At 41.9% G+C, this 12,121-nt stretch overlaps 1 protein-coding gene across 1 annotated transcript; it reads right to left on the bottom strand.

Annotated features, from left to right (window-relative positions):
• Positions 1-5,006: 5,006 nt before the first annotated feature.
• fezf1 (FEZ family zinc finger 1) lies at positions 5,007-12,121 on the bottom strand. The gene is made up of 4 exons (XM_037107528.1): positions 10,543-12,121; positions 9,677-9,811; positions 8,942-9,074; positions 5,007-6,385 (listed from the first exon to the last, which is right to left on the bottom strand). Exons 1-4 carry the CDS (start codon positions 11,359-11,361, stop codon positions 6,150-6,152), a joined length of 1,323 nt encoding a protein of 440 aa, XP_036963423.1. The 5' UTR covers positions 11,362-12,121; the 3' UTR covers positions 5,007-6,149.

The following is a 12,121-nucleotide window of genomic DNA, read 5'->3' as shown; positions in this document are numbered from 1 at the left end:
TGTCGTGAAAAACATTCAGACGAATCATTTCACAGAAATATTAAGTGACCACCTGAGATGACTATCAAAATTTGCAGAAAATTCATATATATTTGAAATGTGTTCTCTCTGCACTGTGCAATAAGACAAAACTAATTTCTAATTTCTGTGTTTGCACTATCTGGTAATTTAATAAACACCAATAGTTATTATTTGTATTTGTGGATAAAAAAATTCACTGCTTTTAAATTTGTACTGTATCATAATACGTCTATTCTCTTTCTTACCTTTTTAAGTATATTGTCCATTTTTGCTATTGTTTTTTAATCTGTCGTTTGGCTGCTGGGACATTAAAAGATTTCTGATTATGATTATGATTATTCTCATGTTATTCATGTGTATGCAGCTGATTCTGTGTCTTTACTCCAATATTTGTACATCCAGTGTGTCATAATAAAATAAGATGAAGCCACACTAGTACAAGTGCTCTACATGATGCTGTCGTCAGTAAAGTCTTGCAGCAGTAAACACAATTTAAAAGTACTAAGAACCTGAAGTCCATTCAGCAGTTATCAGAACACAGAGGTTGTGGTTTGGTCCTGACAACAACTGTGTCTTTTATTTTGAAGGTGAACCTCCAGTCTTCCGGCTCCACGCGGTCATGCTGCGGCTGCAGGTTTAAGAGGCATTCCTGTGGAGAGACGCTCAGTGGGGAGTTGGTTTGTGTTCACAGCGCACCCCGCGTGGGCGGCTACAGTGCTGTATGACCGCCCACGTGAAGCGCATCATCCCCACAAAGACACACCGATGCCTGTGTGTGTTTGTAGTCCAGAGAAGAGGAACAGAGGGGCGGAGACACTTCAGGTCAAGTCAGATGTGGATGTGACCGCCCGTCAGAGCTGCCTAGGGAAAGAAAACGAGCGTTCACCTGCAAGGAGGCTCAGCCCGCGAGCGGTAGTTCTCAGAGCTCGGGCTGTGTCTCTAGAACCTTCACGTACTGAAGTCTCTCCACCAATCAGCTACCAGAGACGAGGAGCCGCCTCCCGCGTGGCCCGTCGCCCCGCGATGACGGAGGCAACCGAGAAAATGCTTCAACAACGTCACTGTCCCTGGATCTGTTGTTGACGTCATCACGACTCTGTTTGTTTTGCTTTGATTAATAAAATATGGAGGGAAAATAAATACTTTTGGAAAGTTTTATTGTTTGGATTCAGTGTTTTTGTTCTCTTTTTTTTTATTGATTGATTTTTTAAATTTATTTTTACATCAATGAATCAAATCAGTGGAGTAAAAACAACATTTGGACGTATAAAGTAGCAGAAAATGAAAATAAGTAAAGCAGCTCAGAATGGCAGGCTAATCAAGTACAATACTTACAGTAAATGTACTTGGTTACGTTGCACAACTGCTGATTTACAAAGTTGAAATGTAATAATTGTTCTTTTGTTTTGCTCCCTGACACGTTGGTGCACAGATCAGCCTTCAGCCTACACAAGTCACGCTGCTGATTGCTTTATTGTGTCATTGTTTGAATTGTTTCAATAAAGTTCATTGAAAAAAAAAAAGAGCAATCACTGCAGTTTCATTCTGTTCGATGAGATTTTTAAGGCAAATGATAACTGGTCTTTATGTTAATTAATGCAGCGCGTACTCATGATTCTGCGTTTTGATCGTTTGTGTTATTTACTGTTTTCACATCAATATGTGTGTTGTGTGGAGGTGATCTGTGGCAGGAAGCTACAAGATAAACAAGATGTCAAAGGGTTGAGGTCAGTAAATACTGTGCGATGAGTCACTTATAAAGTCATAATTATAATTTTAAAATGAAAAGTGAACAAGATATTGACTTTCAGTACGTCATTTATCTGATTTAACATCAAGTCTTTTTTTCATATTTTGCTGCCTGATGAATTTTTTTTTTTTTTTTAAAAATCATATATTTGATTTTTTTTCTTGCCCTATTTTGACATAAAAGGTAACAAATCATCCTGCATGTCATCATGTTCACCACAAACAGAATGATCAGAACTTAATTTAGTGAATCATTGACGTATATTTTCATTCGTATCTCATAATAAATCACATTTTTGATTTTCTATGATGTGTATTTGACTTTATGTTTATATTTTATCATCATTATTCTTAATTTCCTCTTTGTTTGTGACTCTATTTCTTGAATTTGCTGGCATTTAATTTAGACTTAACAGTATGTTGTTGTTGACTTGTAACGTGTTTGTGTATAAAATTTGTGATGATGAAATATATTTATCTATAAATATTTTATTTAACATATAAAAAAAAACTGCAGACCCTTCAAATGACGATCTCCAGCAGATGAAAAACAGAAATGTATTTATTCATCTTTACTTTGTTAAAGCCTTTATGCAGTCAACAGATCTTGTTTTAAAAAAGGTGATAGAAGAATTGATCACACACAGTTGATTTTATTTATTATTTTTTCTGGACGAGCCTTCTGCAGCCGGAGGCCTGAAACAAACTAACCGTCACCATGACAAGAATTATTTTTTTTTTAATAACAGTGGTACAATTTAAAATAAATATCATAAAACACTTTTTTTTTTTTTTTTTTTTTTTTTTACAATAATCCTGAGATTGAAATAAAAAATAACAACAGGCTGACTGACTGACTGACTGATGGAGAAACGCCTCGACTCGTCTTCCTCCGTCAGTCCGGACCAGAGATGAAGAGGTGCAGCTGTGAGATACTACATTTACATTTTGTCACTCTCGGCTCTGAGTTGAGTGTGTTTGCATCCAAATAGCATCACCAGTGTAGAGATTACAGTCACACTAACTGAAGTCCTGCGTCTGTTTGTTGGTTTTGTACGCAGGATTACAATCTTTCTCACTTTCTGTAACGATGCAATATGTAAAAAAAAAAAAAAAAAAAGTGTAAAAGAAAAACATAATTGCAGATACATGTTAGTGTTGACTTTAAGGCATCTTTGTAGTGTGTTGCAGACACGTCTACGAAAGCTGAAATGCTAACCAGCTAGCCGTGGCAGTGAGCCTCCTCCGTGCATATCAGTGCAGCTAGCTTAACGGCTAACTGAGCTAACCAGCTACAGTAAGCAGCAGTTTGCAGTTGCTCTGGTTTCCTCGCTCCTGTTCACATATTGCACCTTTAACACTGTGAGGTTTCTGACGTTTTGGTTAATTTCTCAGGGATAAAACTCCGGCGTCTTCATGTGGCTGATATCTGGGGACTGTTGGGCTTTTGCAGAGGTATGCACTCTTCTGAGTTCCTTACTAGGTTCAGCCTGGGTCATATTTCCACAGTTTTGACAGTAAGTTTTCTCAGAAACATAATAATAACACAGCAGAGGGTCAAAGCTGAAACTGATCATCCAGATCTGAGCTCAGAACTTCGTGAGTAAAATGTTTTCATCACTGAACGAATCGATGGACAAAACTGCCAAAATAAAATCCTACAGATTCTTCAGTGTTGACTCATTACGGATGTAATTAACCACCACCTGGTACTTTTTTTCTATATTTGGCTTATGTGATTAAAACTGAGTCAACTTCATTTGTTTTTGAAAAGTGTAGATTTGGTTGAAACCTCCAGGAGAAGTTTAGTCAAACTACTGTATTACACCTGTACCTGCTGTGTGTGTGTGTGTGTGTGTGTGTGTGTGTGTGTGTGTGTGTGTGTGTGTGTGTGTGTGTGTGTGTGTGTGTGTGTGTAAAGTAAAATAAATAGACTTTTCTTTCCTCGGTCGGTCGAAGAGAAACAGCGTAAAGTCTGCAGCTCACTTTAAACATCAGCTTTTAATTACAGTCATTCGTGGTTTTTTTACTCTTTGGATTGAACCTTTAAAATTAAACAAACAGTAAAAAATAAAGCCTGTGATCACCTGAAAATGAATGAAAGTAAATCAGACTAAGATTTTAAAGTTCAGCTGGTACAGCTCACATTTAATCGTCTTCTTTACTGGTTCATAATCTTTTAAAAGTCAACTTTTTTTTACGGTTTTTAAAGGTTCAATCCAAAGAGAAGAAAATGACCAACGACTGTAAATAAAAGCTGATGTTTAACGTGAGCTGCAGACTTCACGCTGCGTCTCTTCGACTGATCAAGGAAAGAAACGTCTTTTATTGATTTCTTCTTTAATAAAAAAAATCCACATTTTCACACCATTTTTGTCATTTTGTTTCCCTGCAGCATCAAAAAATATGATCTAACATCGATACGACAACTTGTTTAGTCAAACTGCTGTTGTTCATATTCAAATGTGTTTCTTCCTGCTAACATGTTAAAAGTACCAGTTTGCTGTTAGTCGACATTTTCTTATCATCAGCAAATCCAATGAAAAGCCAAAAAACAAACGTGTGTGTTTCTTAACACATTCTGACTTCCTGTCTGTGGCTCTCAGCTCCAGACCGCTGCAGAGATTAACACCAGTTTATGAATCATTCCTGTTGTCATTTTCAGGCTAACGAGAGAATGTAAACGAGCTACGACGTCCCCAGCAACTTGTTTCCACCCGCCGTTTCTAAGACATGTAAGCGCTTGATCATTTAAACACGGGGTATTCAGCGACGCAAAGTGATTCAGATTAAAACACTGACTCTGAGGCGAGGGAACCAGCTCCTACTGAACACGTAAAACTTGAAAAAACAACTGAAAAATATACAGTTTCACTTTTTAAAAAAAGTCTCAGTCACAAAAACACGTCAGTGTTTTGATGTTACTCAAACGGGAGGAGAAAGTGCATTTGTTGGGGACTACTTTAAGCAGCGGGTTAATTTAAAGTTGGAGTCAAACTCAGAGGAAGAAGTCAGTAAAATCAATTCACTGCTGGTTTTTGTTTTCATGGATTTGTCGACAAGAAGAATATAGATAATAAACGGACTTAATCTTTAAGATGTTGGTGTAAATCTGGTCAGACTGGCGGTTTGTGTTGTTTCACCTCCACATCTCTGGTCTCACATCAATCAATCTCACATCCTGAGATGCAACTGAAAAAATAATGAAAACTAATAATCACCGATGACTAATGATATAATAATTAGCCACCATTTTAATATAACTGGCTAATGTTCAGAGGGCGGGAGAGTCAAAGTTCAGCTCGTCCTCCGTGACGACAGACGCTGCCGGGTCGGCCGGGTTCCTCCTGTCAGCTTCCGGGCCACAGGGGTCAGAGGTCAGGGGTCGTATCAGGCCTGGAGGTGTTGAGAGGCGTCCTGATGGCTTTTTCAGGGTGAAGTTCAAGATGGCGGGGTCGAGTCTGAGGTCAACGGGCCCGAGAGGAGTCGAGGACGAGAGCGAGTCACATGAGGGGAGTTAGTACAAATACAATGCTCGTTGTTTAAAGGACTCTGGAGTGAAACATGTCAGACTTTGTGGACTACTGAGCGAAACAAACACCACCCTGACTCAAAAGTTCAGCAAGGTAAGGATCGGAATATATCAGAGCGTGAGAAAATACTGCTGGATTTAATAGATTTCACTTAAAAATGTGTCTTTAACTCAGATCTTTAGAAATACTGCCTGACTGAAAGACAAACCGAAGCTGCTCCGCCCCCTGAACCCCATGACTGCTCATCGTCCCTGTCCGTCAGAGATTTGTCCAAATCAAAAGTCTAGATTTTCCCCCGCTGACTCTCTCAGGCCGGTCACGTCTGAGGAAATAACCCCGATGACGTCACAGTGACGTCATCGGGGTTATAACTCAGCTTGAGCTTGGTGACATGAAAGACGACGTTACAAACCTGACACGAGGAGACTGAAAGCTGCGGGCAGGAAGCGTCTGATCAAAAGACACTAACATCCAGTTGCATTATGGGAAGTGGAGTAAAAGTCGGGATATCTGGGCCTCTTTCAACGTTCTTCTAATCGTCTTCAAGACAGTGAATTAAAGATATTTTGCCTGGCTGATATCTGGAGGATGTGAGACAATCAGCCACCAAAGAAACTAATTATTAAGTCATTAGAGGCTCAAAGTTTCTCATTTTGGGGGGACAAGCGCACAGATCGGTGACATGAGGGCACAGAAAGTCTACAGGGCTCCACAGATCTGCTGCCACACGAGGACTAAAGTTCAGCTCCAGGCCTGACGGAGGTCACAGCCGACCTGATGTGGGTTTTTTTTGTTTTGTTTTTTTTTGGCGTGTGGGGGACGAGGCGGGTCGGACGGAGTCGGCGCTCAGGCCTGCGGAGGCGACTGAGGGCCGGCCGGGTCGTGCAGCTTCCTGATGTGTTTCTTCAGGTCAAAGTTCCTGCAGAAGCCCTTCCCACAGGTGGGGCAGGTGAAGGGCTTCTTGTCGTTGTGCGTGTGCATGTGGAAGGTGAGGTTGTACACCTGGTGGAACGCCTTGCTGCAGATGGAGCACTTGAACTGCTTCTCGCCGCTGTGCGTCAGCTTGTGGTTCTTGTAGTTTCCTGCGCAAAAACAAAATCAGAGAAAACGAGAAGTCAGATTGTTCAGTGGAATCCTCGACACGAGTCCGTCGGTTCAAACGTTTGATCAACGGTAAAGATTATAGATCGTTTAGTTGTAATAAGAGACGGATATCGATCAGCTGATAAACACGATGTGGCGATAAAGATGTTCAGGAATTCAACTGTCTGCATATTGAGCGACACGTCGGCTGATATCCTTATAACACTTTTTAAAGAATTAGAGAAAAGACTGAAAGGGTTTAATGTGGAGGAAACATGTTTTTATTCTTATCTCCTGTTAAAAGTCTCATGACCCAGAAATATAACAGTGAAGCCACGACAGGACGATCGTTTGAAGCATCAGGATAACTGTGAAATCAGCAGATGGAATATAGAAATCGTGCTGAATAATCCATCAGAGATGTTTGGCCTTGTGCGTCTTCTGTTTAAGAGTTCATGGTTGTCTTTTATTTGTTTTGTTTTTTGTGGTGAAAAGAGAAGTTATAATTGTTCTTTTTGTTCGCGGATGCTCTCCGCCTCCACACACTCGTGTTTTACAGTGCAAAGAAAGAGAGAAAACACGCAGGAAATAAAGTTAAAGATCGATTTGACTAACTCTTTAGATATCGTAATAATACTGTGAATTCAATATTTCTACTCCATCAACCTTTCTTGATATTTTCTGTTAGTTCACCGTTTATATATTTATCTCGGCGTGTTCGTCTGCAGTGGAGTCAGACAGATTGAATCCCAGACCTCCATGTCAGAGCGTCGTCAGTGGCTGATTGTGCTCAGAAGACTTTTGATAATTAGCAGAATTCAGTTGATAAAAACACGGTTTTAATCATGTTGGCTGCAATTTACTGAATAAAGAAGACTAATTAAGTCATTTAAGGCCAAAGAAAGTACGATACTGAGAGCAGAACCTGAGGAAAGAGAGTCACATTTAATTTAGTCTGAATCAGAATCTGTGACAACGAGCAGGAGCTGCGAGCGGAAAGTAACTGAGTACTTCTACTCAGATTCTGAGTACTTCTACTCAGTTTCTGAGTACTTCTACTCAGATTCTGAGTACTTCTACTCAGATTCTGAGTACTTCTTGTACTTCAGTCGAGTGCTTCAGTTTCAGGACAGATCGAACTTCCCCTGAAGTGTAAAATCATTAAATTACTGTCACCTTTAGCTACGGCGACATTCAAAAGACGAAAAAAACAATAAAATACACAGTAATACTCATATTCTGCAGTATTATTACACCTGTATTACACCTGTATTATACCTGTATTACACCTGTATTACACCTGTAATACACCTGTACCTGTTGTGTGTGTGTGTAAAGTAAAAAAAGAGTTTTGTTTCCTCGGTCAGTGGAACAGAAGCAGCATGACGTCTGCAGCTCATGTTAAACATCAGCTTTTAATTACAGTCGTTCGTCGTTTTTTTTTTTCTCTTTGGATTGAACCTTTAAAAATAAACAAACAGTTAAAAAAAAAAAAAAGGAAAAAAAAGCATGTGATCACCTGAAAATAGATCAAAGTAAATCAGACTAAGAGTTTAAAGTTCAGCTCACATTTAATCATTTTCTTTACTGGTTCATAATATTATAAAAATTTCTACTTTTTTTATGGTTTATTAATTTTTAAAGTTTCAATCCAAAGAGAAGAAAGAAAAAAAATAAAATAAAAGCTGATATTTCAGACTTCACACTGCTTCTCTTCCACTGATGGAGGAAAGAAACGTCTTTTAAATCATGTATTTTTTTTTCTCTGTGGCATAAAAAATGTAATCAGACGCTGATATTCTTAAATAACGGCGACGACGCTGCTGATATTCACACTTCCACACTTTCTCCCTCCACTGATCTTCACGATACGGTAAGAAAAGAAGAATCGAGTCGTGATGATTTTGAATCCTCTGCGGTCCCGATGATGCGACACGTGTCTCAGTCTGGACCGAACGAACCGGTCGCCTCTGCAGAACTCCAGCTGCTGTTCGGACCTGCTGATTCGTACTCGTGATGTCGTTTGTATCCACACAGTCGGCCACAGTGTTCCTCGCCCTGACAGCCGACAGATGTTTGAATCATTTTGTCTCTTCTGTCTCTTTAAAATGTCACATTAAACCAAAGTGAGCTGAATTCTGCAGAACGTGCTGCTTCTATAGAAGATTTAAAGAGGCAACAGGCAGAGACTCAAACTCACTGACGAGGTAATAATATAAACTCTGGAGCATTTATTTCCTTCTTGAAGTGGATAAACGAGCTGCTCTCAGAGGAGAATCAGGTCCCAGAGCACCGTCTGAGGCTGGAGGGGTGGCAGGGTCCGCCACGTATAAACAAAGCAGAGCTGTGTTTTAAATTCTCCTTTAAGGTCAGTTTGTTCATTCAGACATGTTTGATTATTTAATTTGTTCATCAGCCAGAGAAGGATCATTTATTCACCCCCAAAAAACTACAGGCTGCTCCTTTAAATTAAGATATTATTATTATTATTATTATTATTATTATTATTATTATTATTATTACTAATATTATTATACATATTCTTTTCTTCTCACCTTTCTGATGGAATCCTTTCCCGCAGAACTCGCACACGAACGGTTTGTATCCCGCGTGGATGCGCGTGTGCGTGTTGAGCGTGGAGCTGCGGTTGAATGCTTTCCCGCACTGATTACACTTGTGCGGTTTTTCCTGGGGAGGAAAAAAAAAGAAAAGAAAAGAAAATGAAGAAAAAGAAAAAGAAAAGAAGGAACACAGAAATAAAATATAAATGTGACGGACATCAGACAGAAACACGCGGAGTCTCCGGAAATAAATCAACATGTTGTAGTTTTATTTTAGATTTTTTTTTTTTAACACAGTTATTGTTTTTATTTCAAATGTTTAAGAGGAAACTTTCATCACACACGCACACACACACACACACACACACACACAGCTCGGTTCGGGTTAAATAATCTGATTTATTCGCACTAACACGTCTCATGTTCGCTTCCTTCATGATGAGTTTTCTCCGGATCTTGACTTAATTTCTAATTAAAAGCCTCACACAGGCCCCGCCCACCACACATATCCACGCATCTGATTGGAAAACTTTCAGATTTGATTGGCAGAAAACACAGGACGAATTAACACCCTGATAAATCATCACATTCAAAATATTATTATTATTATTATTATTGAGTCTGGTTAATTTAATAAATGTGTAATAACTGTGTGTGTGTGTGTGTGTGTGTGTGTGTGTGTGTGTGTGTGTGTGTGTGTGTGTGTGTGTGTGTGTGTGCGGTTCTCACCTGAGTGTGGATGATCTTGTGCCGGCACAGTGTGCTCGCCTGTCGGAATCCTTTCCCGCAAACTTTACACACGAACGGCCGCGCGCCGGTGTGCACGGGCATGTGGCGGGTCAGGTTGTAGTGCGCGTTAAACACCTGCGGGAGAAACAAACATCATAAATAATTATACAAATAAACTTCACTTGATTCATTTTTAATTTAAATCTTCACTTTGAAATATTAAATGTTCAGGAACAAACCGGGAATTGACCCTTTAAATAATCTGACCCCGGCTCCGTGTCCCGGGTTAACGCTTTATTATAAAAACCTTTAATTATCAGAATGAGTCCAATTAAAGATAATCTGCAACAACACCGGCAGCACCGAGACGAACCGGTCCGGTCCAGAACAACCCTGAACATATTTTTTTCTTAATAAATGATTAAAAAAAACTGTTTTTGATGTAAATAAATAAATATTTGCACCCTCTAAAGATAATCTTTTTCACACATCAACATGTTCAACAAAATATATTGGAAATAAAATAAAACAAACGAGCCTCATTTTAATAATATTTAGTTTTTATACTGAAGAGTCATAAAACGTGATTTAAAATTTTTAAAAAGCATAAATGAATGTTTGAAACAATCAGAGCGAGTTTAATTCTGTTTGTTATCGTGTAAAAGAGAATTAACCAGAATTTAAATCATTTACTTTAACGATTTTTAAAATGTGAAATATGTGAATTTAAAAAAAAAAAAAAAATGATTTGAATGAAATAAATAAATCCAGAAAAAAAAAAGCTTTAGATCGTAAAAAGCAGCAGAAGTTAACGATGTGATGGTTTGGTTCGGTTCCCGCTCCGGCTGCGGGTCCTGGACTCTCACCTTGCCGCAGACCTCGCAGGTGAAGACTTTGGGTTTGCTGCCGGGACAGGAGCCGCTCAGCCGGGCCGCCGCCGCCGCCGCCGCCGCCGCGGAGCCCTTGAAGATCTTGTCGGTGAGGATCTGGTCCCGCTCCTTCATGTAGTGCTGGATCTGGCTCTGAGACAGCTCCTTGAAGGCCTGCACGCCGGACACCGGGTACCGCTCCCCGGCCTGCTGCAGGCCCGGCTTGCTCTTCTCAGCCATGAAGGCTTTGTGCCGGGCGGTGAGCAGGTACGAGGCCATCGGGTGCAGGTTGACCAGGCCGGCCGGCGGAGGACACGCGCCGCCGTCCCCGCTGCAGTTCAGGTAGCACACGGTGCCCATGGTGGGGAAGGAGGACTGGTTCACCACCCGGGGTCTGAAGAGTTTGTACTGGCCGGCGCTCTGGCTCACAGCGGAGTCCTCCTGCTGGTTCTTATAGTTCAACCCGAAGCCCAAAAAGTCTGCGGGAGCGGCGAGAGAGGACGCGTCGAGGTGGCCCGGATCCAGCCCGCTGATGCTGAGCCGGTGGCCCGGCTCGTAGCCGAGCGGCACCAGCGGGATCATACAATGCAGCGAGGACGGGCAGACGTCGGGTTTCCCCACGGGAGCGGACTGGAACCAGCTGGGGAGCGGTATCGACTTGGGCTCGGGCGTCCTGGCCATAATCCGGTCGATGGAGAAAGCGAGAGGCTTGCTGCTGCTGCCGCCGGAGGTGAGCATGTCGGAGCCCGCGGGCTGGCTCCCAGAAGCCGGGGGGGAGCCGAGGATCCCCGCTGGGCGGCGGAGAGGACCGTCCATCACCTCCGCATCAACCGCGCCGCCACGAAAACAACAACAACAACAACAACGAGAAGCTGCTGGAGGGAAGCCGGGGGTCGGTGCTGCTCCTCACCGGCCCGCAGGAAAGGGCATCATCTGCCGGGGAACCCCCCCTCTCCTAATCGGCTGCCCAGCTCCCCCTCGCTTATTGACGGCCGCGGCTCGCTCGATAGCGGCGTGCGGAGAGCCGAGACCTCGTCGATCGTTACCGTCCAGGAAGGAGCGCGCAAAAAGTAGATAATTTGCTCAATTCTCCTCCGTCGATTCTCTGCACTTGTCGCCGCTGGAAGAGGAGGAAGAGAGGAGGAGGAGGAGGAGGTTGTCCCTTACTTGGCAGGACTCCTGCTCAACTGGAAGGTATTTGGTAAATCCCAGGTCCCCTTGTGGCTTCGCGTGACATCATTTTTTCCCCCTCTTCCTAATCGCAGTGCGCCAGACGCGCAGCGGCCGCGAGGTCAGGAGCTGTCAGAGTTTTGGATCAGATTTGGACCCAGCCTCCTCTTTTTTTTCCTTTTTTTTTTTTTTTTTTTTTTTACGCGCGCCTCAGAGAGGACACGGAGCTGCACGAGCGGATGAACTCGAGACAGAAAACGGATCGAGATATTGAACAGAGAATGGATTCGGAGTCATCGATCTCAGCCTGGGTGGGCTGCTGGGTCTCTGAGTCACAAACTTTGACTCGAGCGCTTTTTCTTCTTCTTCTCCTCTTTTCTTTTTACGCAGCAGCTTTTTAGATGCC

The sequence above is a fragment of the Acanthopagrus latus genome, chromosome 8 (assembly GCF_904848185.1).
Source record: "Acanthopagrus latus isolate v.2019 chromosome 8, fAcaLat1.1, whole genome shotgun sequence".
Taxonomy (NCBI): domain Eukaryota; kingdom Metazoa; phylum Chordata; class Actinopteri; order Spariformes; family Sparidae; genus Acanthopagrus; species Acanthopagrus latus.
The sequence above is the reverse complement of the archived record's forward strand: the minus strand, read 5'-3'. Positions and strand labels throughout refer to the sequence as shown.

What these genes read in the sequence shown, in the direction of transcription:
- fezf1 (XM_037107528.1), bottom strand. Translation starts at nt 11,361, where the DNA reads ATGGACGGTCCTCTCCGCCGCCCAGCGGGGATCCTCGGCTCCCCCCCG. An exon ending in CCTGCGAGGTCTGCGGCAAG is followed by an intron (nt 9,812 to 10,542) that starts GTGAGAGTCCAG and finishes TTTCTCCCGCAG; the next exon opens with GTGTTTAACGCGCACTACAA. An exon ending in GAAAGGATTCCATCAGAAAG is followed by an intron (nt 6,386 to 8,941) that starts GTGAGAAGAAAA and finishes GTTTTTGCGCAG; the next exon opens with GAAACTACAAGAACCACAAG.